The 26875-nt window shown below is 22.1% G+C and overlaps 1 protein-coding gene across 1 annotated transcript in view; it reads right to left on the bottom strand.

Annotated features, from left to right (window-relative positions):
* LOC112595971 overlaps window positions 1-26875 on the bottom strand; it is a 229069-nt gene that overhangs the window by 162824 nt on the left and 39370 nt on the right. The window contains exon 2 of the mRNA XM_025341395.1: window positions 19076-19178. Coding sequence (XP_025197180.1) covers window positions 19076-19175 — 100 coding nt within the window. The 5' untranslated portion in view covers window positions 19176-19178. The remainder of the gene's footprint in view (window positions 1-19075; window positions 19179-26875) is intronic.

Genomic DNA, 26875 nt, shown 5'->3' with positions numbered 1-26875 from the left:
TTTTTATGAGATGTCAATATGTACATAATATTTAACGTGAATAAAAATCTACAGCATTATTAAAATCAAATATATGAAATATAATTCGTTTATATCTTACTATGATTATTATAAACGATCAATATGTTTGAACATAGCACAATGATTTATTAAAACAATAAAGTAGCGATGTATGTTAGAATTTTACTTAAACGAAACAATCAATACAAAATAGTTTTATTAGTTATACTAGTGAATAAATGGTAATATTATAATTTAAAGAATTTTATTGTTGTGATATTATCATGGATGTATATTTTTTCTTTAATATTTACCAAAAAGCATCAATAAAAACAACAGTGACATAAGTTTGTACCATTTAATAAATATTTTTTCCCTTGTGTTTTCTTCTCTGTACTTATATTGTTCAGTATATTTTATTAATTTTATTATTTCATAACAACTAACAAATATTTGCAGAATAAAGAAAATAACGAAAAGAAATAAATAACAAAGATTCTATTATTTAATGAACAAACGAAAGTTTGGTGTAACAATTTTATGTGATATTTTTCTGTATCTATAAAATTGAGATTAAATGTTTTATTGTATGACCTTAATAAATTATCGATACTTACAGTTATTATTGGTAATTTAGAACATAAGTGACGCGTGTTACATTTTAATATATCAGTAAAAATTGTTATAAGCTAAGAATATTACTACTAAAATGTACACACAATTTTGTTTTGAGATATTTTTAAAAAATGTATTTTACCACTAATTAAAAATTAAGTTCAGCATTTATAAATATTATATAAAAAAAAAAAAAAACAATTTGAATTTGATTAAAAGAGCAATATTGATTTTATAATGATATTCTTCTTTTTTTTCTAAATCCTTTTTTTTTATGGTCGAGTTTATGCCACATCTATAGAATACTATTTAATTGATTATAAATAATTAAAATATACCAAAAATATATTTAATTTGCATAAATTAAAATACAAAACATTTAGGTACAAGAAACTGTACAGAATAAAAAACTTGATTAAATTCCAAATCGTATCCATGACCCACTAAATCATACTTAAAATAGTTTTGTTTGTATTTAATTTTCTTGATTATGAACAATATTTACCGATAATCTATAAATTAATAAAAATATGATGAAATAAGATTTGTGTTATTATCTCATTGAATTATTTTTATGTCATTAAAAATAATATTTAACGGCTTATAAATAAACTATAAAAAAACAATGATTCAAATGTGTATTGTATCATTAGTTTTACTGTATTTTCTGTGTACCGAACAGAATAACCATAAATCAAGTTGCATATTTTTATACATTATTTTTCTTAACGATAATTTTTTTTTATTTATTTATCAAGCTCAACAAATTATACATTTATACATTTGTATATCTCAAGATATAGACAATTATATTAATTTTATAAGAATTTCTAATTTCACCCAGTGGTAGATAATTAAAAATATAACACTAGAAAAACGAGCTCAGTTTAATCTCTGAAATGTTTATACTATAAAAAATGCAACAGTAAGTAAGGTATGGCTTATTAAAATAATCGATTTGATGACGTGTATGAAGTCGAAACCACCACTTTGTACTATAGACTTTGAACTTAAGCAAATATTTTGTTAAATTTGTATCAACTAATTTTCAAAACATTTACTCGGGTTTTAAGTTTGTAGCACAAAGTGGTAGTGCCAACTTTATGCACGCATTTCAGTGTAATATATATATGTATCTTGTTTCGATGTATTTGACTGAAGATTGGACTAAGAAACAACTTTTCTGTGGTCAACTAGTGTAAATAATGCAGAGATTTTGTTGTCAATTGTTTTTCTCAACGTAGTAGATTCAATGACAATTTATAGTTTTACCGTATAGACAGACTAATCACTTTTGTGGAGAAAATAAATCTTGTAACAAACATAGTTCGTGATCAAAGAACTCAAAATGAAGCTAAGACCTCTGATAATTGAAAAATCATCGAAAAAAAATCGAATGACGTATGTCTTTTAGTTATAAACGCCGTGGTTATTTTAGGTTCTAAGGAAATAACATAAATATTTTGGGCTTACAATGTTAAGTTTTTTCTGATCTTATAATTCTATATTTTGTATTGCATTAAAATGTTCGTGTGTGCTTTTATGTATCAGTTAGAAATTAAACTAATTTTTTTTCGATTTTCATATTGGTTTCTAAAAGATTAAGAAAAAATTAATCTAAAAAAAAGTAGACATTTAAGGCAATCTAGAAATTAATATATACGTATTAGTGTTTTAAAATATATTTTATTATGATTTAAAAAAATCTGAAAACTTACTTTTGGATAATATTACCTTATTAAATAGACTAAGTATTCACCAATCACAATCTAAAATATTAAATAAAAGTAAAATAATTTAAAAAAAAAAAATTAGCAACCATTTTTGAGCAGGGAATATATTATTGACAAATTGAAAATTATCGATTTTGAACGATATTAACAAAATTATAGTCTATGCATTTTTGTAAAAGTAAATAAGTATTTCACGTATTTATACGTTATTTATATACGAAATGTATTCTATCTTTAACGTATAAATCTAAAATAATTGTATTAAAATTGACAATAATAAATATAAATAACAAAATAAATGCATAGTATATTAATTCAAACCACGGTCGTCGTAGTTGAGCTAGATGAAACGAGCGGTCAATGCACAGTTGTTTTTGTATCCTATCGGTAGTCCGTATTTTTTTTTTTTTTTATGTGTGTGTGATTTGTTTATGTTGGCGCCACGATTTATTTTTCGAACAGCGGTTTTTATTGTCAAATTTTACGTGATAGAAAAACCTTTTTACTAATTATACACAGTTGAATAGAAAACACTGTTCACAGAAACTAGCAATAGAGAGCATAATGTCATTATGTAACACTAATTGAACGCTAGTTTTCTCATAACACTGTGAACCGTTTAATGAACATAATTTCATCTGACTCCGAAGCACATACCATAAATGAAGTGTGTTTATATTTGGCGTAATGTTAAATGAGATATGGTGTAGAACTAAATCGATCGTCTCTGTTATTTAATTTTAGATGGTTGGAAGAACATTTCAGGACGACACTTCAACCACCATCTTTAGATACAGCGTAATATAATATTGTTGTTATGGCCAATTTTTTTTTTTTTTTTATATAATATTAAAAAAATAAGTAAATGTTCGATTTATTTATATCAGATTTGAGTCTAAAATAAATACAATACAATATTTATTATGATTTATAGAAACGAGAAACAACAATAATGATTTACTAAAATACATAAAATTATTTTATAATAGAGGTCGAGATAAAAAAAACCATTGATATTATGTTACAATGAACATCTTTTATTTATTAACATTCTAAAAATTACCTTATTCATAATTGTTTTTATTGTAAATATTTCTTAAATCAATTTAGAATAAAATAAAATATTGAATAATTTAAAGTAAGTTGGTATTATACAATTAAAACTATATTATGTGAATAATAATTTAATATAATATACTATAATATATTTAAAATTTGCACTTAGATCTTAGTTTTTTGAGATTTAAATCAGTTTATATAATAATTATATTGTGTATAAATCCATATTTACTACGCGAATTAGCTCTACCATTGCAATCATTTTTATTTTTATTACTTATAATAATAGGTTTTACCGCAAACAATTATTAATAACGCACACGATTCGGGTCGTTTAGTCTAAATTCATTCATTGTCAAAATAGTTAGGGTTCTAATCATTATATTCCATAAATGGTATTGTAAATCAGTTGATAATTGTATAGGTCCATTGTAGTATTGTTATTGATTAATTTGTATTTATTGTGTTTCCAATGTTATCAATTTACATTTTAGGCAATCAGCTGCTATGCTTCAATTTTGTTTCAATACAATAATTAATTTATTTTAGTAACTATTTGTGTGTTAATTTTATTATCATAAAAACAGAAACTTTATTATTTCAGCCCAAAAACTTTCTTTAGAAAAAAATGTTATTGACAGACAAGCGGGTAATAGTCGACTGAATAATATGTATAATTAAAGTGGGTACCTACTACCTACCCACGATTTGTTAAAATATTTAAGCTTGGGATTATCAACATTAAATTGCTGTATACCTTTTTCTGTTTTTTATCTAAGTTTGCAATTATAATACATATATATATATATACAGTGCTGATATAAATTTCACTAATGCTTATAAAATAATGATTTTTCAGTAGGTGTTTGAGTAATAAAATACATTGGTAAGTTTATTTATGATCTATCGTATAGATTATGTACAAATGGTTAAACCAGAAACGATAGAAATCAATTTTTTATTAATATTATTTTGAAGATTTAAAAATATGTATTTTTATTTATTTTATAGATTTTGTGGGTATCTACTACCTACTAACCAGTATAACATATTGTTTCAATTATCATATCTGATAATGATTATAGTAAACAATAATAAGACGTTTGAATTATGGTTTAACATTTTAACACATATACACAATTCCAAACCTTTTGGTTGGCTAAATTCATCAAAAATGGTTTCAAAATAATATTTCGATTAGTAATAACTGCAATATTTGTATTTCTAATCAAAGCTTAAAAATTATACAAATATATATTATCAAAATGTTTATTCTCTAATAAAATTAATATGACTATATTTTGTATATTATATAGTTATTAAATACTTATATAATATAAAAACTTTTTAACTTCAGTTATGTCTAGGATAACCTTCTCTAAATAATAATGCATTCTTCAACTTATTTAATTTTGATTAAGTATGCGTATTTAAATAAATTTAATTCACTATAATAGTAAAATATGATATTATAATAGAGTCATTAAAACACAATATTAAAATTATTATTTTACACAGTGAATTTATTTGCTTTTACATTTACATCCAGTAAAATATTACAAAATACTAAAATGTGATTAAGCGTTAAAAAAAAAAACAAACTTTAAATCATATGTTATGCAATTATACCAAATACTGACACTACACTAAAAGTATATATAGATGAATATAAATACATTTTAGCATATAAATTACTAAACATGTTTATATTAATAACTCAACACCACAAGTCTTTTTTATGCATATAATACAAAAAAATGCTTTAATTACAACATATGCATGGATATTTACATATTGTGTATATAAATATATATATAATATTTTATGTGTTAGTAATGTGAACTAAAGTAAAATACAAACAGTGATCCAATATTTGTATACCTGTTGTAAAAGTAATAATATAAAACATAATTTTAGATAATTTTGAAGGAATTAATCCTTCCACTGACCATAATATTCATAATAATTTATAAAATTTAATAGTGAAGTAACTCGCACGTGTATTATCACGATAATCAAGTCGTTTCATTTAGTTATTAAGAAATGTACGTGTATCATTAAATATTGTACTCACTTTGTATCTTTTAACTGGTACGTGACTAAATTATTTGTACGTATAATTTAAATAAGTATTATGTAGGCATATTTGTCATTTAAAAATAAACTATAATATAGATATTCATTTAATGAATGAATTGATTATTATAATATCTACCATTCAATAATAAAACAGATATTTTCTTGAGGATTCCTATTATATCGTTATAATATTATTGTTTGAGGATTTTAATAATTTAAAAATAACTCTATGTAAACGAAATTGATAATTGATATTTTTTTTTTGATTTTTTTGTCTATTTTTTTCAAGGTTTATAACAGTTTATACTTTTTTACAAACTAATTAAAATTATTTCTTTATTTTTTTATTCTAGCTTGTAGTTTTTGTTCAAAATCTAAATATTTTATTATCTTTACATAATCATGAATACAAAAAAATATTTATTTAAGATTTAAGTATATCAAATGTCAGAGTATTATTATTATTATTATTATTATTATTATTATTATTATGCTTACACTTATGTCATATACCTACTTACCTATGAGTTGTGTACAAATGATAATATATCCATAATACATGTATTATATTATAATGCACTGCTGTAGTGCAGAATTTCTATAATTCCTTGTCTAAAAATATTATTTTATTATCATAATATTAAGTTGGACAAGCATCTAAAAATAAATAAACTATTTTAATTTTAAATACACCTTCAAGTGAACTTAAAACTTTATTTTAATAGGATTACAAAAAAATTGTCTACACAATAATACTCAATGTTTGTACTCATGTTCAGTTTCAGGCAAAAGAAGTTAAGCGTATAACTAAAAACTTTTCTCTATAGTCAACTTGATCTGTTCTTTATTTTTATTTTTATTTTTTTTTTTTTTTTTTGTACAGACGTTTGTTGTAAATACTGTGTAATTTTTTTACAGACCGTTAAATCTAAAAACTCATTTCTTTTTAATATTGCACGTAGTAATTTCTCCCTCCATTTCCCTGGTATTCATTTTATTTATCCAATATACCCCAACTGACTAGTGTCTAATATTGTACCATTTGGTTCATTTGCTCTTAGATCCTACACAATGCCAACCATAACAATGTTGCCGGAAACGGATTCAATGACAGCATTGATTTATTTTTGAGACCTAACATTGTTTTTACCCTAGATTCTTTTTTTTTTTTTTAATTCTAGTTCAAGTTATGTTGTAAACATTAACTACAAAGGTTGATGATTAATATTAAAAATCTCAATGGTTTCAATAAAATTCACTCTAACAATACCTAGCAAAAAAATTTTAAAAAAATTGTAAAGTTAAGAAAAAAAATATTTTTTGTTAATTTCATTGATTTGTATTTTTATTGTTAATCTAAAGATATTTTCAATATTTTAAAATTAAATATAAATGTTGATGATACTGAAACATACTTTTATACTATATGAAACAGACGTTTTCTAAAATAAGCAGATATCTTAGTTGTTTGAATAAATGTGTTTTTGATCTCTTTTATTGTATAAAGTATATTTAAAATCAATCAAAGGAGGTTTTATAATTAAAATATACTAACTATCTAATACCTAACTATAAGTGTTAATAATAAAGATATTTTTAAAATAATAAGAAAACAAGTTCTAGAATTATATAGTTTTATAATTGTATATTATTTATACATTTCTACATTATATTGATAGTAAAGAAGAATATTAAAAGGCACCTACATATACGTTTAATATTATTGTTTGAAAATTCCGAAAATAAATGATAATATTATGAAAGAAAAAAAAAATACCTAATTTTAATTAATTGTTTATGTGAATTAGAAAGAAGAAATTTTTGATATATTTTATAGGTTTTCCAATATTTATTGACAATAAAATAAGTTATATTTTTTATATTTACATAGAACAAAAACAAAAATATATTTTGGAATGTTGATTGACAAACTAGTAAGTTTGCGATCAATTAATATCCCTTAAGTTAGTTACTATGTATTGTATAGATTTCACCATACTAATAGTCTCTATTAACCAGGATAATAATATAATACATAATTTTATTTATAATATATCCAATACTAACAATTATAATAATTTATATATATATATATATATATATATACTCATTATTCATAAATTATACATTTTAATAAAGTATGAGTATTTTCAATACTTTTAATAAGTTAAAGCTGTTTATATTCATGTTTTTTATCATTAGATAAAATATTTAATGCATAATAATTATTGTCTTTTACCAAGGTGAGTGAAATTCGAATGAATTCCATTAACACAATCTACGCGTCCTATTTATATTCTTAAAATCTAAGTAAAGTAGTCGGAGTTGAATTATTAAATTTAAAAAAAAAAAACTTTAAATAAAATTAAATAAACGAATAATAAACAAACGTCGTTAAAAAAAATCTAGGCCACGTATTAGGGAAAAACTAAGCATTTTCAGAATAGTTTTTCGAATGTAATGATTTATCATTGCGACACAGCATTAAAATTATTTAAATATAACTAGTACAATTATCACACTTAGCAATTTTATCTTAATTTATTTTACAGATTTTTTCAGTAACGTATTTAACTTCGTATTTAACTTCGTATTTATTATATTTCTTAGAGATCTTAATAAAAATGAAAAATAATTCAAATTAAATGTGTTCGAGAACTTACAAAGTATGATAAAACCCCAAGTTATTGTTGTATTAATGAATTATACAAAGTTCAAATACAAGACGAAGAAAGTTGGACAATAAAAATATAAAATATAAAATCTTAAATTTATTAGGATTATGTGTTCTATAAGCATATAAGTCTACAGTTTTAATGCACTAACACCTCAATATAAAATTGGTAACTGTATTGATTTCAATACCACTTATAATGAGAAGATTATCATAACTTTATTATTTAATAACTCCATTAAAACTTATAGTAGTAAACTAATTATTTAGTTACTACTCCCACCAGTTTATCACAGGTAATAGAACTAAACACGTACATAATATTTTATTATCTCAGATTCTTAGATCTACAAAAAAGGCGAGCTAGGAACGTATGATTTGGTAAAAAATGATTTAAATTTTTCACATAAACCAAATCGCCATAAGCTTTGATACTTAGTTGTTGAGTATAAAAGTTTTTTAATGCTTATAGTAAGTCAAGTGATATTTTTGGATAAAATGTATTTTTGTTTTTATTTTAGTTATCTAAATTATTATTTGAAATATACAACATGAGTTCTAAATAAATGTAGCAGATGTATTATAATATATGTTATATATAATTAATACAATTGCTTTTCAATTACTTATTTGTGTATTTTGTTTTTGGTCAAATTCAAATAAAACTATTTTTCTACACCTTTTTTCTTAATTTGACCCAGTTTCCCAGTTTTAGGGTTTTGTGCTGTCTTTGCTATTCACTAAATTAAGCTGTCACTGTAGATTTTAGGTTTTTTTTATTTGTCAACTCAATTTCTTCTATACTTTCAACGTTTTTATTTTTATTCGAAATTGTTCATTTTCAGTATGGTTTAATTCACCTATCACTCATACTTCTAGGCATATTTGTTTTTCTTACTACGACCTATACGACCTAATACAAAAAAAAAAAAAAAATAAAATACAAAAAAATACCAATAATGAATGTACACCGCATTAAATAAAAATAAAAATAAAAATGTTACAAGATGTAATAATTTATAATTTTGCAATTTAATGAATATTATCGAGTTGATGAATTTAAACTCTTAATATGAGAAAAGAATATTTATACGTATTTTTTTCTTATTCAACTTAGTATCGTACCCAATCATTTGTTTAATACTTTAATCAAAGATAAAATTATCTATAACTTTCATAATGAAAAAAATATTAAATTTATAGTTCATACTTATACCTATATTTACTATAAATACTGTATAGTATAGTTTTAAAATTAATAATAAACAGATAAAAATAGTACAGTAAAGTAAAAAAAAAAAATCGATTTAACGAATTTTTCTGTTTAGTTAACAAATTTTTTTTTAAGAACTAAACCAAATTTTTATTTTTTTTTTAATGAATTTTTTAATGATATAATTTTAGATTTTTTGTTTTCTGTAAAATCTTTTAACATAAAAATTTCACTGATAATCATTTCACATTATATTTGAGTTAATAGTTTCTAAACAGAGATACTATAAATTATGTAAGTATATTAATATTATTTAGATAATTTCATTAAATGGATTTAAAATACCATTTTAAGAATAATGTAGTTTAAAACTAGATTAAAATCAGAAAAATCCTACACACTACAAGATATTTTAATGTACTTATTTAAATATACCTATGTGTAACTATGTGTGAACATATTTTACGGATGAAAATATTTAAAATGTAAATATGAACTGACTCAAACGTAGTTATGGAAACTGAAGGGAATAAAAAAAAAAATGACAAATGTTAAAATATACAAATGCCAAAAGCCGGTTAGCAGTCAGAAAACACAGTATTGATCACTCGATCAGCTTCACTAATATTAGCATAGGATGGTGTTTATTTTTTTTTTTATTGATCTTATATTAGCTCGAAAACTAAGGCCATTAGCTGTGGATAGGAATTTTAGGTTTTTTTTTTGTGTAAGGTTTGTTTGTAAAGTTTGGTTAGTACGGTTGGAACATGTGTGTGTATGTGTGCGCCATGGATTAGTCACTAAGAACTCAGGTGGTCACCCATCCGAGAGTTAGCGATGGTGGCCGATGCAACACATTAGTGACTAAAGTCAACCATTGTGCAACACTGGGCCACGGAAAATATTTAATGTTGTGTTTTAATACTAAGTTTTAAAGTATATAAATAAATTATTACTTTTTAGAATGTTGTACGTTAATAATTTTTCTTCACGCTTCGACAAACTATCAAAAATATTAAAAATATATTTCTTTGAAAAGTAGCATGAAAACTAGATGTTCAATTTTAAAGATAATACCTGAAACTTTTTGAGTACAATTTTTAACTAAAAATATATTTACAAGTGATGTAATACAATAACAATAATAATAATAATAATAATAATAATAAACAAGATAGTTACACTAATTGAGTTTTTGCTTTGCTCAAAAAATTTAAAATGTAAAAAAATGTGTCATAAATATTTTATTATTTGTTGTTCTTGATAAAATTATATTGACTAAAAATATTATGGATAAAAAATTTCTAGTGTATAGAATGTTCAATGAATGTGGAATGCAAATATCTTTTTTAAGTTACAACAGGATACAGTCTAAATATGAATGAATATGATCGTCGCTTGATAATACGTTTTTGCATTCACCACGTTGTTCAATGTCTCATATAAGATTACAGCTTGCATAGTAATTGTAAAAAACTTAAAAAAAAAATTGTCTTATGTTTTCCATATGCCTGGTATATTATGATATATTGTTAACATATAATATTTTATATTAATGTATTACTTATACTACTGGATATTTTATAACATACCTGCTTACCTGCAGAATTTATAATCAAAATACTATTGGTAGTTGTTAAATTTAAATTGTAATCGAATCAAGAGCTGATATACTTAAATTTTATTGTAGCGATAAATCACTGTCAATTATTAAATATAAGCTATTATAGGAAACATATAAGCCATAACAATTATACAAATACAAGAAAAAACCACAAAATAACAAAATATTTTTAACGTGAATAAATAATATTAAAATTTTAGTTTAAATGGGACAGAAAAATTTATTTTTCAATGTTATCATTCTGGTTTATAATAATTAAAAATAATAATTTATTTTTCATTTTACTAGTGACCTGCTAATATCTAAAAATTGGCTACGCATGGTCAAACAAGAGTAAGGTCTGTTTTAATTATGTAATATTTCTGAAAGATGTTTATTATTTTTTTCAGAATATTTCTAATTCCATAATAAGATACAGTAAAATTATGAATGTCTAAAGAGAGTTAAATAATAAATTTAAAAAGAAAAATCCTAGTTATGTTATTTACAACACATGTAGCTCAAAATAATAATACTGTATATCATTCAAGTATGATAGTCAAATAACAAAGTTGCTTATATATATATATATATATATATAAATAGCATTAGTTTACACGAGATTTGGCACTAACGTGATTGATGTCTGTACTTTTTACACGAAAAAAATAAAAGAAAAAACAATAAATTGTATCGTTGTACAATAATATACAGAAATAAATCATAATAACATTTCAATTCTTAAAAAAACTGCCGAATGTAACTCGTAATGATAACGATAAATTCAATCAAATAGGTCACTTTAATGGGTGTATTAAATTTGAGTTTAAGAATAAATCATAGCATAATATTGTGATGAAAAACGATTTTAAATTAAGATTGTCTGTGGCTATATTTCTGAATATGTCTTATTATTTATAGTTATACTGTGATTTATAATTTATTTTTCTATTAGTAGTAAGATTGATTGAACTTATTTTTGTTAAAAAACAAATGTATTACTTACTGTGACATAATTTAAAATAATATTAATAGTTATTATTAACTTCTAAGTAGATACAATAGAACAGTGTAATAATAAGTTCGTGTTTTAAATAAATTAAAATTTGTCTAAATATTTTGATTCACATATATCTATAAATAATATTGTACAACAACGCAACTATGAAACGACTTATTGATATCTCATAAGATGTTAGGCGCCTCAAATGGTTGACGTTTTTCAATTTAGTTTAAGACACTTAAACTAAGGAAAATGATTATCTCATTGTAGGTATTATCCCCTAACCATATTATTGAATATGTATTTATATATATTCATGTATATGCGAGTGTGAAAATGATGTTTTATTATGTTTTTATAAAAAACTCTAATCGTTTAAACAAAGATGTTTTAAGGCGGTTAAAAAAAATATAAATAAAAGTTTAATTTATAATGACTCAGTGTGTAAAACTTTGAAGCATTTTTACTCATGAAAAAAATATTTTATCGTACATAATAAGAAACACATATGAAAAATATGTAAATTATTTAGAAAAAAAAGGCACACATATTCATAAAACTAATAATATATTAATCACTCTATTTCGAATCTTAAAAATATTTAAATATTTTCTTTTGTAATCCCAAATAATATAAATTTGTTATATGTTTTACAATAACAGCTATGATAAATGGATATGTTTAAATCTAAATTGTATTATTAAGGCGCTGAAATTGTTATTAATATCTTATTGAAAAATATTATTATAATATTATTATACAAAACATTGCTTGCACATATGACATAGGTAATATTGTGTTCATCACTGTATTATGTTTTTTTCTTCAAACTTCAATTCTTAATTTTTTTGTTATCGTTTTAATTAGGTAACTGAACTTTAGTAGGTATACGTTGCTCAAAGATAATTCCTTTACATAGAATTATGATAATATTTCATATATTAAATAACTCAAAACAACGATAAAATAAACGATCGTTAAAATTGATCATAATCAGAAATGATTAAAAATAAATAAATATGTATAAATTAAAAAAATGATCATTTATATTACTTCATACAATATTAATCATATTACTAAATAGATTTAAAATCGTATTGAACTTAATTATTTTTATGTTTTAAACTGACATTAAACAATATATTTAAAAAAAAATGATGCCTCATTGTATACTTAATTTAACTGTTAATTTAAAATTAAATTATTTATTTAAAAAAAATACACAAAGCGTGCTGCAGCAGTTTAGTAAGATGTCAAGTGTACCTTTATCAATCGTCAATCAGTAGTTTATTGAAATGGCTGTGTTAAATTTTTATTCAATAATAAATCATTTTAAACACCTACACAAAAATCAAATAATTTTTTTAAGTATATCTCATAATTCAGGTATTTAATATTTATACTACTACGTATAAGAAATTAATTTTTCAGTTAGTTATACGTTAGGTTGAATTAATTTTTGACAATAATATCGCGTTGGTGTATTTATTATGTAATTATTATATTATTACCAATATATCATATAATATTTTTATTAACTTAAATCAATATTAATAAACCACACAATAATGTGAATAAATCTATGCTATTAATATCTTACGATTAAATTCAATATTTCGTACTTTAATTGTATTGTTAAAAATTGCAACAAGTTATAAGTCTCAATGTATACATTTTTTAAATATTACAAAAATCGGTAAGGAAAAAAATATATTTTTACGTTTAAAAATTCAATGACGTCAAAACTTAATTTCAAATATTTGTAGAAAATTGTAACAATATAAGTTTACTGTCTTTAAATTTTAATAAAAATTGTTCACATAAAAAACTTATAATACAACTTATGTATTAAATTTTCAAACTTGTTTACTAAAAAACAATAATCTGATCAATTTAAATAGAAAAATAACTTTAAAAATTAATATAAATAGGTCATAAGTTTTAAAATAATTTTAAAATTATATTGATTATAGTATTTAATTGTTTAAGTATTAGTTTTAAATTTTTAATATCTAAATTTATTTCCGTTTTCAATTGAAACAAAATATATTTTTTCAAAACTGAGATTTCATTAATATTCCTTTTTTACTGCTATTAGTTTTTAGTTTTCCTTAATTTTTAGAAAAATTATTTGAGATGAGAAATTATACTTTATACATAAGGTTTCAAAAACATCAATTTTTCTTATTAGAACTATCATAATTTTCGTAGTTAAAATAATTTTTTCTGCTTAAAAAAAGGTTGAAATACAGAATAAAAAAACACACTAATTATCACTTGATTCACTCAGAGTTTTAAAGGAATAAAAACATTTTAGTACCCAACTTTATTTAAAAACATAATATTATATATTATTCATGAAATTGATTAGAGAAAGTACGTATACCAATTAAAGAATAACTTGTTATTATAAATAAATAATATGTTTTTATTGAAAATTTACTATTTTTATTATTTTAAGACTCTATCAATAGACTAGTAGTTGCAACATTCAAATATTAATTAACAATAATAAAAGAAATAAAACAAACATAAATTGGCAAACAAAATGAGACAAGAAACTTAAATTTGTATTCATACATTATCTATTTTATAATTTTAAAACCCGTGGAAATAAATTAATAATACTTCATTGCAAAGCGGGTGGTTGAAATCGTAATTTATAGTAAAACTTCTAACTTTTTAAAGTCTGTTTTTTAGTACCTGAAAAATTGTTTTTTGTTATTTATGCCGTAAAAATCAAATATTCGACCACCCGTGAATATTTTTTAATAACGTTTATTTTATGTTTGTAAATTTTACTAAAGTTTTGACTTCTTAAATACAAAAAAAAAATGTATCTGGAATCATATATTTTAAAAAAGGACATATTTTTTTCAAACAAAGTATGACTTTATATTTCGAGTTCTGAAAAAAATAGACTTTTTTAAAAACACTCTCTTTTTTTAGCTCATAAAAATAGCCTTTCCGAAAATTATATACTTAAATGTTAGTTTTGAACATTTTAGAAAAATTGTGAAAACTAATGAAAACAGAATACTAACATTTTACAGCAATCAATGCACTTTAACTATCACAATAATAGCATTAGCATTTTTTTGCAATATTTCTTGACTAAAAGCTTCTAAACAATTAATTTAAAATAAAATATTTTATGAAAATTCGATGGTATTTTTTAGTTTTTTACATTAAATGTGTTATTTGGTTATTAGACCGTAGTTTTTTATTATATATTAATATTTGAATTTTATAATAACTAAATTGAAATGATCTAAAGATTGTTAATATTGCAAGCATAGGTCTTACACGTCAATCCACATCAAATAATTTATGCATTACATTTACAATTATAAATAGGATAGCTAAGAAATAAAAATATATTGATTTTAAAATCTTATTATTTTTTTAAATTGTGTTTAAAATTATTTTCTGATCTGCATTTTCTCAGAAGGAAGAATTAAAAAAAATATATTCATTTATCATTGGATCTAAAATAAATAATACTTGAAATAGTAATAGTATTTTTTGATTTTATCGACTGTTCCTATAAGCGTAATGGAAAAATACAAATTATTGATTTAAAATTTAATACTATTTAGTGTACATGTGAACTATGTGATAATTGAATGCCTAACAAAGATTTCTATATAATATTGTAAAGATGATTTTATTATTATTGTTATTGATTTTTTATATTAATCTATAACATATAAATACAAATTTAAATATTGTTCCATAATATTATTATCAAGATAAAAAGTGTAATTCATTAATAATTGGATAATTTAAAATTTATGAAATATAATTGTATAATTAAAATAAATATATCTAACCAAAATTGTATTGTTCTATTTGTTGACATCGAATTGACGAAGGTTGAATTTTGATCTATGAAAAATCGTTTAGATTCGGTACCTAGTCGTTCATAATACCTCTGCACGTCATTTTTGTTCGTTAGTCATCCCGTAGTATAGTGTATACCCGTTAATCGTTATATCGTCGTTGTGTATTGTTAATTTTATGAATATAATGGCATGATATCGGAATTGTATCGATGTCAAAGACTCGTGATTTATTAGTATTAAATTTATATATCAATAATCGTCTCTTCGTTAGTTCTATACATTTAATAATAATATTAAAAAAAAAATTAAATTGATTAAAGTTATATTTATGCAAATATAAAATACAACATTTTTCTTAAGCTTTTGATACGGTACACAAATTCAATTTATATTAATGTAAATTTAACTTATTTAGTTTATAATAAAAAAAAATACCTATAGGTTATGAACCTTTTTTTAAAATCTAAATATGCTTAAACGTATATTTCAAATATTAGTCCAATACCAGTAACTGTGTAGGATTGGTCATACGTAAAATCAAAGTGCCTATTAGATAGTTTATAAATATATGTATATTTATATTTTTTTTCTCTAATTTTAAGAAACAGATTCAGATTAAATTTATTAATTATTTATTAACATTATAGTATAGTTATTTTAGATTTTATTACTAAAAAAATAAAAAAAAATAAAAATAAAAAAATATTGTTAAAAAAAATGTTCATTAATTGTTACGCTCTATTTTTATAATGACATAATGACACATTTTAAGTCATTATTCGAAATTAAATACATTATTTTGGTATGATTTTAATTTATCACCAGTCTCGTAAATAATAATGTTATAATCTATAAGTATAATATTATTATTAAATGTCATGTCACCGATAATAACAATAACTATACCAATAATTAAAAACAAAAACAAATTATATAGAACATAGCTGATACATTATATATATATGTGTGTATATATTATAATTAACGATGAAAATCAATATCCATTAATAATTGAGTACTCAATAATAACTGTTGTAAACTGTTAGAATCAAAGTTTTGTGTTTTTCCTATAATACGATTGCGCTGATTACAAAATAATTTACTTCAAGTATTGCAGTGAAACTTTAAAACAAATTTCTTATTTCATTATAGGCCTTATCAGTTTTAGTTTTAAGTTAGCAGCGTGCCAAAAATAAAAAATAAAACTTTTCTGATTAATTTTTTATATTTATATCTCCATTTTATTACCTTATTAACCAAAAAATAATATATATTTTGTTGAAAATATTTGTATTTATCAAAAAAATCATTGTGTTATATTTCTAAAATGATATTGGTGCATCCGTATTACATGCCAAAAAAAAACAAACATTAATTTGAATGTCCAAATTGCATGCCATATCTTAGAGGGATGCCCTATATAATTTTATTAATTGAAATAATTAAACTTAGTTTTCTACTGAAGAAATTTAATGACGGTCTTAGGTTACATTACAATAAAATATATAAATAATTGAGAAGGTGACACTGTAAATATGAAGTATTAAATAAGATTACAGTAGCTTATTAAGTGAATGAATTTTACATTTTTTACATTGTATTTCAAATAAATATTAAAATTATAAAACTTAATGGATTTTTTTTTTTTTTTTGACATGTTGGATATTTTATTATTATAATTTCAATACACTGCAATATATTATATGTATAATAATAATAATAATAATATTGTCGATATTGTCATATTCAATGTCATTATTAAATATTATTAAAACGTATCATTTAATTTATTTTGTTGTTGGCAACATGCAAAATTGTCTACATACATTATTTTGTTATTAAGTTGTACATATAAGTACATTATAAATAAGCTTGTGGGTATACAGCATGTAAATCAAACAAACTCCTTTACAAGGTAACATGTAATTCAGACTATTTTTTTTATTTTTTTTTTTTTGGCATGTAATTTGTATGCAGCTAATACAGTGGTACCTCGATAACTCGAATCGGTTGGGGGCGAAAAAAAAATTCGAGTTATCGAAAATTCGACTTACAGAGGTTACACATATGATATATTATAAAGTAGGGGCCAAGACATTCTTTCGAGTTATCTAAAATCCGACTTATAGAAGTTCGAGTTATCGAGGTTCCACTGTAATATTATATTTAGTAGAAAAAAAATATTTTTCTTTTGTTATATATTGTGTTAATAATTAATTACCTATATTCATAAAAATAAAATATTTATTAGTTTTGTAAACTATAAAAGTTCAAATTAATAACTTTATTGTTGATATTTGTATTTTTGATATAACTCAAAACTTAATAACCGTTAGTACATGCAATTTACACTAAATATTTATATCATAATTTTTATTCAGGATAAAATTTTAAAAATGTATTGATAACTTTTTGAGATATTTATTAGTATACAAAATTTTAATTTTTTTAGTTTTGTTTTGTTTTTTTTTTTTTTTGTTAAATGTTGATTTGAAGTTATTTGTTGGATAAAAATTCTTGTTAATTTAATACAATTATCTTAGTTATTTATAAAATTAGAGTATATATTATAATAGATTATAATAGGTTAAAATTTGAATAATTTAATAAATAATAATATAAGACCAATACAAATCGTTGTTAAATAATATTATAATATAAGATAAAAGTTTATAAAATGTAAATGAACATGTAATTCTTAGTTAAATAATATAATGTCAATATTACATTTAAATTAATTATATTTTTTTTTATTATTTTTAGTTCATGGACAAATATTTTAGTAATTTAACTTAAATTACACTTTATTTTTTATAGCCACATATTTCTAGAAATATAGTATAATTAATATAAATAAGTATTAAATATTAAGTAATCTACATAGAAAATGTATTTTATAATACAGTGGAACCTCGATAACTCGAACTTCTATAAGTCGAATTTTCGATAACTCGAAAGAATGTCTTGGCCCCTACTTTATAACATATCATATGTGTAACCTCTGTAAGTTGAATTTACGATAACTTGAATTTTTTTTTCGCCCCCAACCGATTCGAGTTATCGAGGGTCCACTGTATTTGGTTAAGTTATTTTTACTCGACTTCAAAATAAATAACCAAAAAAATAGTAAAATATTAAACATAAAAAGTATAATACTGAATTCCATTATAAAAAATGTATTATTTTTTTTTGTTTTTGTTTTAACTATAATTATAGAAATTAAATAATTTAAATACATTTAATTATATTACCGTTTCGAAGAGATGATGTTTGAGCTATAATTAAATAGCTAGATAGCAAAATTCCTGCTGCAATATGAAGCCGAATGTGTACACCAAATATTGTTTCCATATTCTAAAATAACAAAAAAAAAATGTATTACTAATTAATATACGATACGGTGAACAGTTAATGATTTATAATCTATTTATAATTTACTCCTATAATCATTAAGTCACAGGTCATTAGTTTACTCAATTAATAGGTGGACACTATGTTTAAAGTTTGATAAAGTTTTACTCGACTTTACGACACTACTATATAATTGTATCTACTGTGATTAACTATGCAAAAAAAAAAAAACCGTCAAAATTACATTAAACATATATTCAGTAACACTTAAGAATGATATTAAATTTATTATGATTACTGAAAAAAAACCCAAAAGTCATTAAAAAAAAAATATATATATATATTTATTTTTATCTAAAATGTATTTTTAAGATAATATATTGAGATGGTTTTAGTTTTTATAAATAAAATGTATTTATTAAATCACTATTGTGTTAATTACAATGTTTTAATTTATGATTTGAAGGAAGTAGATTAATTTTTAATCGTGGCAAGTTATTTCAAATAATTTTGGTTAGTGTAAAATTGATTTTCTACATAATTGACATTTGGTTAATATTTTTCATTGTTAAATTCATATAATGTGCAGTTTACAGTCAGTTTATGGATTTATGTTGTTAGACATAAAGAAGTACCCATGGGTTAAGTAAGCGTCACTAATCATATTCAATTTAATTACTAAATTAAACTTCCGGATTTTTTATATTTAACTCAAACATATGAAGCTTAATGACTTAATATTAAATATGTTGCATTTTTAAAAAATATACTTAGCAAGTAAATTTTTTTTTAAATGTATTTTAGGGTGAATGTATTTGTTATCATCTGACAAAACAATATTATTACCTTGATTTTTTCTCCTTTTTTTTTATTTTAAGCTTTTGAGAATAAATGTATAAATATCTACTCTTCAATACCAATGTGACCTATATAGATTATTACTTCTTATTAGTATAGGACGTATAGTAAGAATTCAGGTAGTTATGTTTTCCTCTTTATCCCTTTCAATCCTACTACAGAAAAAGGGACAAAAAAAATAAAACGGTCCTTTGTCAATATTTTATATTTATATTACTCTATGTATGCACCACCGTTATATTAATACTTAAAATACAAATACCACCTTATGGTTAGTTTAAAAAAAATAATATTTTTAATTAATTTAAATACGATTTAAATTTAATTTTCAAATACACAATTTGAATTTTTACTAAGAGTTAAATTTATTGATAAAAAATAATAACATGAAAACATAATACGTATTTTTAACAATATATAGTATGTTTGTTGTAGATAATATTATTAAATATCTGTGAGCTGTGTTAATCAACTAGAAAGATTTTTTTTTTTTTTAACACACGCTTTGTTACAATTTTGAGCCAATTGATTTTGATTTTTATGATTGCAATTTTTATTTTTAATCAAAGTAACATTTCCAATTTCATTAAAGTAATAAAGTAAAATAACCTATGTATTAAATTTGATAGAAACAAGTATCACATTTATTTTATTGAAATACGGTTCTTAAAAAAATTAACAAAATAATATAAACAACATAGTATCATTTGCATTATATAACAATAAAATAAAATACACCGTTCTCAGCGGTAAAGATATAATTTGAACCATAGTAATTATGATAAGATATTCGGTAAAAACAACACTACAGCATTTTAAAACATTGAAATAATAAGAAGAGAGTTGAATTAATATATTTTGAAGACACTGTTAAAGTGTTTCAGAAAGGTACGATGGAAGTACAATAAGGCATAATTTTGCACCGATTAAAAATATTTAAAGTAACTGAAAACATGTAGCGATTTATTTTTAATAGAAATATTGACGACTACCATTCAATAAGATTAAAAAATAAAATGATAATTCTTGGGTAGCTATAGTGGGAATGTTATTTCGTTGGGAAATTATATGTGTCATAACGTGCTAATGTAGTCTAATTTATATTAGATATGTGTTGTTGGATACACCAACTATGTATAAATATTAAAAAATATCGAATAATTATTTTATGACTATCATGAAACATGTCTTAAAATATTCATTGTTATGAGAGATTTAAGCGATTTGACTTTAAATTATAATGCTATATAGATTATCGTATCACAGATTTGTATAGTGAAAAAAAATAACCAGATATGTATCTAATTACCTACTATATTAGTGTTTGAATTATAAATAAGCTTTAAATAGTGCATGCGTATTTTGCAATTATTAAATTATTTTTTTTAGATTTCGAGAGACGATTTCAAACAGTTTATATTCTATAACATATACATTATAATATAGTATTGTACATAATTATATATACATATATATATGTATATATATATATATATTATTATTCTGTGGACACATTTTTTGGCAATAAAAATGGTATGAACAAGTCATGATTGAAAATCGGGTAAATTTTGTACTCTTAAAGAACTTTTATTCTTCTCAGTATTTTTCTTGAGCGTAAAAAAGGAATAACTGCAGATACAACTAACCGTCAAAAAATGTTAAAGAAATCTCATCAAGCGTCACTCCATTTTTACTGGTCTCTGCTCAATCGTTTTTTAAATTCGATGATTTATCATTGCTTTTAAACTATTAATATTAAACAATGTATACAACATTATTTTGACAGCCAAAACAAGACCTCATATTTATGTATTTGGTAATTTGGTTTTTTAATATTAAATCTACGCATATATTTTTGTTGCGGGTGATGGAAACTAGAATTTTAAATAAGTAGATTGAGTAGTTTAAAACAATTTAACACAATGCATTTAAAATTGTATCACTTTTGTAAAAATTAAGAATAATTGATTTTAAAATAAACGAATCAAGAAATATTTTTTGATATTTAAAACTAAATAAAATAAAATTTAAAAATATTTATGAAGTCAAGTGTAATTAAGAAAAAATGTTGATAATTTCAGATTATTATTTATAAAATTATAATTCATAAAATATTATGAACTAAATTATTTTCAATATATTTACTAATACTTTATATCTAGTAACATGATAAAAATATATTTAAATTATAGCTATTAGTGCAGAAAATTATGTTTGCTATTTTTACGTTTTTGAATTTTTTTTATTTTACATGGATTATAATATCGGTAGTGGTTATTACTTAAGTGTATGAAAATACAAAGTTAAAACTTAATAGTGTTAATTTTTAATAAACTAGTTAGAAAATCATACTTAAATGCTGTACACGACAAATTTTATTATATGCATTATTTTTTTGGTTTTTTTTTTTTTTTTTTAAGTCAAATAATCGAATAATATTATTTTTTCAAACCAAAGGAATATTATAATTTGATTTACTACCAATTCTGTTCTCATTCTTACTTACACGCATACCAATGCATAGTATGTATGTATTGTTAAAGGACAAACGAGTCTAAACGAACCTATTGCTCTGTGAGTAAAATTGGGATGTAAAAGGCTGTTGGCTTTTAATGCATGTAAAAACCCCCTCGGGTCATGTTTACACTAAAAACATACAAAAGATAACACGCGGGAAACGCGTTACTGTGATTTATTTCTTTTGTGGTAACAACAATAGGCTAGTGCTGTACGATTTTTAGTATAAAAGAGGAGCTCAGTTCCGTGGACCACACACAATTAGAAGTTACGTCTGACGCCAATCTAGTCTCTCTAGCTAATCAGATCACTAAAATTTTAGATTATGATACCAAATATGGACAGTCGTTTTAATATAATAATTCTTACTAAATAATTAAGTGTTTTTAAGTAAATCAATTCCAATTTTAATTTTTATAACAACACAATAAATTCAATTAAATATTTCAGTATTGTTTTGTGATAATCGATGACCAATTTATCCTGAATGACACTGATTTTTCAGTTAAAAAATAGAATTATAGAGAAAAAAATTGTAATAGAATATTATGTATTTATACAAATAGTTTAATTAAATTTTAACCTTGACAAATTATTTAATTGAATAATAACAAATACGTTATAAAATTGTTTTTACAGTATATATCTGGCAAGTCACTGAAAATTAAAACATTTTTTATTTAGATAACAATTTTTCTTTACAAAATGATACGATAAAATATGATATGCAAAGTTAGGTTTACATGCGTAAAGATTCAATTTATTTATTTATCTAAAACTAAGACTTTTTCTGTTAAGAGACGTCAACTCAAAATGACAAATATGTTTTTTGAAATCCATCACCATTAGCAAAATTATTGTAAATAATATTTAATTTAATTTTAAGAATGAGATAAATTACTTTACTTAGTATTGTTGGCTTACTTATTTTTAGATTCTTAATAAAACTAAATTCTAATGAATACATTTTAGCCAGTAAAATATTAGGATAGATTTTTATATTATATATTAAAAGTGTACTAGGAGAATTTATTTTGAAAAATAATTTACGGAAATTGGTGCTTTAAAAAAAAATCTCATATAACAATAAAATAGCGATAAAAAGATATGAACACATACTTTTTATTTAAGTCTAGACCATTTTTTAGTGAACCAAGTTTTTCCCATAAATTATTTACTGAGCAATGATTTATTTCTACTTTAAAATTTAAGGAAGCTATCTGTGTTCAGTATGTAACATTTTTTTTTTTTTTTTTATTATTACCGATATATTGTTACAGTTCTTATGCCGTATTCCTTAATGTATTATAAATGTTAACATGTTAAGCCTATTTTAATTGATTATAGCGTTGTGACAAATAATACTTTTTTTATAATGAAACAGAACCGGTTATGTATTTTATTTTTACTCGATTTATATAAAGATCTACAAAAAAAAAAAAATAATTTATTTAAATGAAGGAGTAGAAAAAAAATGTTATATGTAATGATTAAGGTAAAATAGTGAAAATATAAGTCTTGACATTTAACAAACTTAGATCTTATTTTCAATAACAATGTTATTATTTTTTAATTCACAAAACTTCAATAATCTATTACAAAAATTACGTGATTTGATACAGATTATAAGTAAAACTTTAGTCATTAAGTTAAGGGAATTAAAATTATCGAAAATCATAAAATTTTAGTCAAAAATAGCGTTCATACATCACAGACGATATCATTAAATTAAACTATACTTAAAAAGAAAAAAAAATAGTATTAGTATTATGTCCTAAAAATTAATCATTAAAGTCTAAATGTAATGCAATAAATTTAAATATTGAATATATTTTAGAATGCAATACAAACAATTATTTTTTAAAAAATTATCCAGAATAATATAATGCTTTGACTTGAAACCATATAATACAACTAGAAGAAAATATTACACTTTAAAACATGTGAAACTATGTCTCGATTTTAATCATCACGTAACATAAATAAAAAATATTATCGAAAAATATTTTATATTATTATTATTATTCTGTATTATTAAAACAGTACTTTATTCTATGTTATTGTGGATTTAACTGTGATGCCTTATAATGTAGTGTACTTACCTTAAACTATAAATGTATCTCCTAGTCATGAAATGAAATCTTGACACGTAGTTTAATTTAAAACATGATCATATACTTACACATTATATTTTTAATAAATATTATGCAAGTTATAAAGTGTCATATTAAAAATTACAAAAATGATGCGTAAAATCAAGTTAAAAAAATAATTATATTATAAGTAACTCAATTAATAATTATTAGGTCTTTAGATAATACATATTAGTATGCCAATAACAATTATGTTTAAAAAGAGGATAGAAAATTGTTCTCCAGTTTTGATCATTTTATGCGGTCGCTGTTATTGTATCAATAAAGTTCTTGTGTATTTTTAATTATATGCGTTTGAATTTATTAGTACACATTAGATGGGTTATATGTTACTTGCGTCTAAAAGGCATATTTTTTAGGTATATAGTAAATTTGACCGGTAACTTGCGTCCCGTTTTGGGACACAAATCGGCTGTATAATTATTACCAATACCTACTAAAATCACTAAAATCGATAGTTTATAAACTATACTGTATAATAAACCTCACTATTTGTGGAATGAGGACAGTTTAGTTTGTAGATATAATTCATCTATATCAATTGTGGTGTATCATAATAATTAGGTACATTATGATATATTGTATTTATAACTTATATGTGGGTATTATGTGATGTGAAGATGTTAGGAAAACATGTGTATATAATACAACTTATTAGTTGTTAGATTCGATAAAATATAGACATTACTTCAATAATCTTTTGTATTTTACCCTTACTATATTTTTATATTTTACTTTTATTCAGTGCAGTTCGTCTTATCATGACAAAATGTAAAATATATGATTTTTTTAAATTATATTACACTATATTTAAAATTAATTAAAATTATTATTATCGTAACAAAATGTAAAACATTTGCATTTTTGCATATTTATATGATTTTATGAATCTTTTATATTATAAATAAAAATAAACATTAATTTTTATTTTTTACTAACATATTGATATCGATATTAGGACGCAAAAAAAAAAGGTATACCGGGACGCAATTCACCTACTAATAATAGAATAATAGTTTCGGACGCAGTTAGTATGCACTGATTGAATGTATTAGCATACATGACAGAAGCTTAAGTTAAAAAATAGAATGCAATTAAGAATAATATTATTCAAAGAACCTTAATATCAAATCTTTGTGATGAAATACTGAAATTAAAATGCCTCTAATAACGTAGGTATATCTATTAAATTGATTAGTTAAATAAAAAAAAATGTTGTTCAAAAATGGACGCCAAATAATAATAATATAAGATTAAATGATAGCATTATATAAAATACAGTGACAATAATCTGCTGTCGTAAGGGATGGTGTGTTTAAATTACATTTATCCTGTCTCCTTGATCTAGAGTTAATTTCCCGAAAACTACGAGATGGTCGCCGAGGGTTTTCCGGCCAGCACGCATAACGTGATTTAAAACGCAGCCATGACCAGACGCAGCGGTTTTCTCTAAATTACACCACAGTGTTGGGTGTTGGCTTTGTAATGATACTTTAAATTCGGAGTCAAGAATTTCAGCAGACAATTACAATCTAATTACTAAATGTTAAAATAATAATATTATTGTTTCATTTATTTGTTTATTTATTTTCATTTAAATAATGTATATTTTATTTTATTTAATTCGCTTTACTGACCACATATGGTTTAAATTGATTATTGTTCAACAAGTCTTGATCTATATATGATAATAAAGTGTTCACAATGATCCATATGTTTTATATAATATATATATAAAACAACTTAAAATTAAATATTTAAAATAGATATATGATTAAAATAAACATATATAGCTACATTGAAAACTTTTTTATATGGGAAGATGATACAGCATTATAAATAAGCAATAAGTGTTAACTATAGATTATACTAATGAGGCTTACTCAATTTTATTTAGAACTAGATTTGTCAATGTTATTATTCAGTGTTTAATCATTTTAAGCAATAATAATTTATAACAAGAAACTCTGTTATCGTCTTAACTTTATAATGATAATATTATCGTCGAGTCTATAACTTAAACTAATTAAAATTTCTCAGCAAAGTTATTAGCTAAAAATTTTGAATATAATATTTTTCAATAATAACATAGCTAAATTATTTTAAATCAATAGTTTATTTAAAACATTAAAGTTCTAAATAATTTTAAAATGAATTAATTAGAGTTTATAT

The sequence above is a fragment of the Melanaphis sacchari genome, unplaced genomic scaffold (assembly GCF_002803265.2).
Source record: "Melanaphis sacchari strain LSU unplaced genomic scaffold, SCAv2.0 Contig2_pilon_pilon, whole genome shotgun sequence".
NCBI classification, from domain to species: domain Eukaryota; kingdom Metazoa; phylum Arthropoda; class Insecta; order Hemiptera; family Aphididae; genus Melanaphis; species Melanaphis sacchari.
The sequence above is the reverse complement of the archived record's forward strand: the minus strand, read 5'-3'. Positions and strand labels throughout refer to the sequence as shown.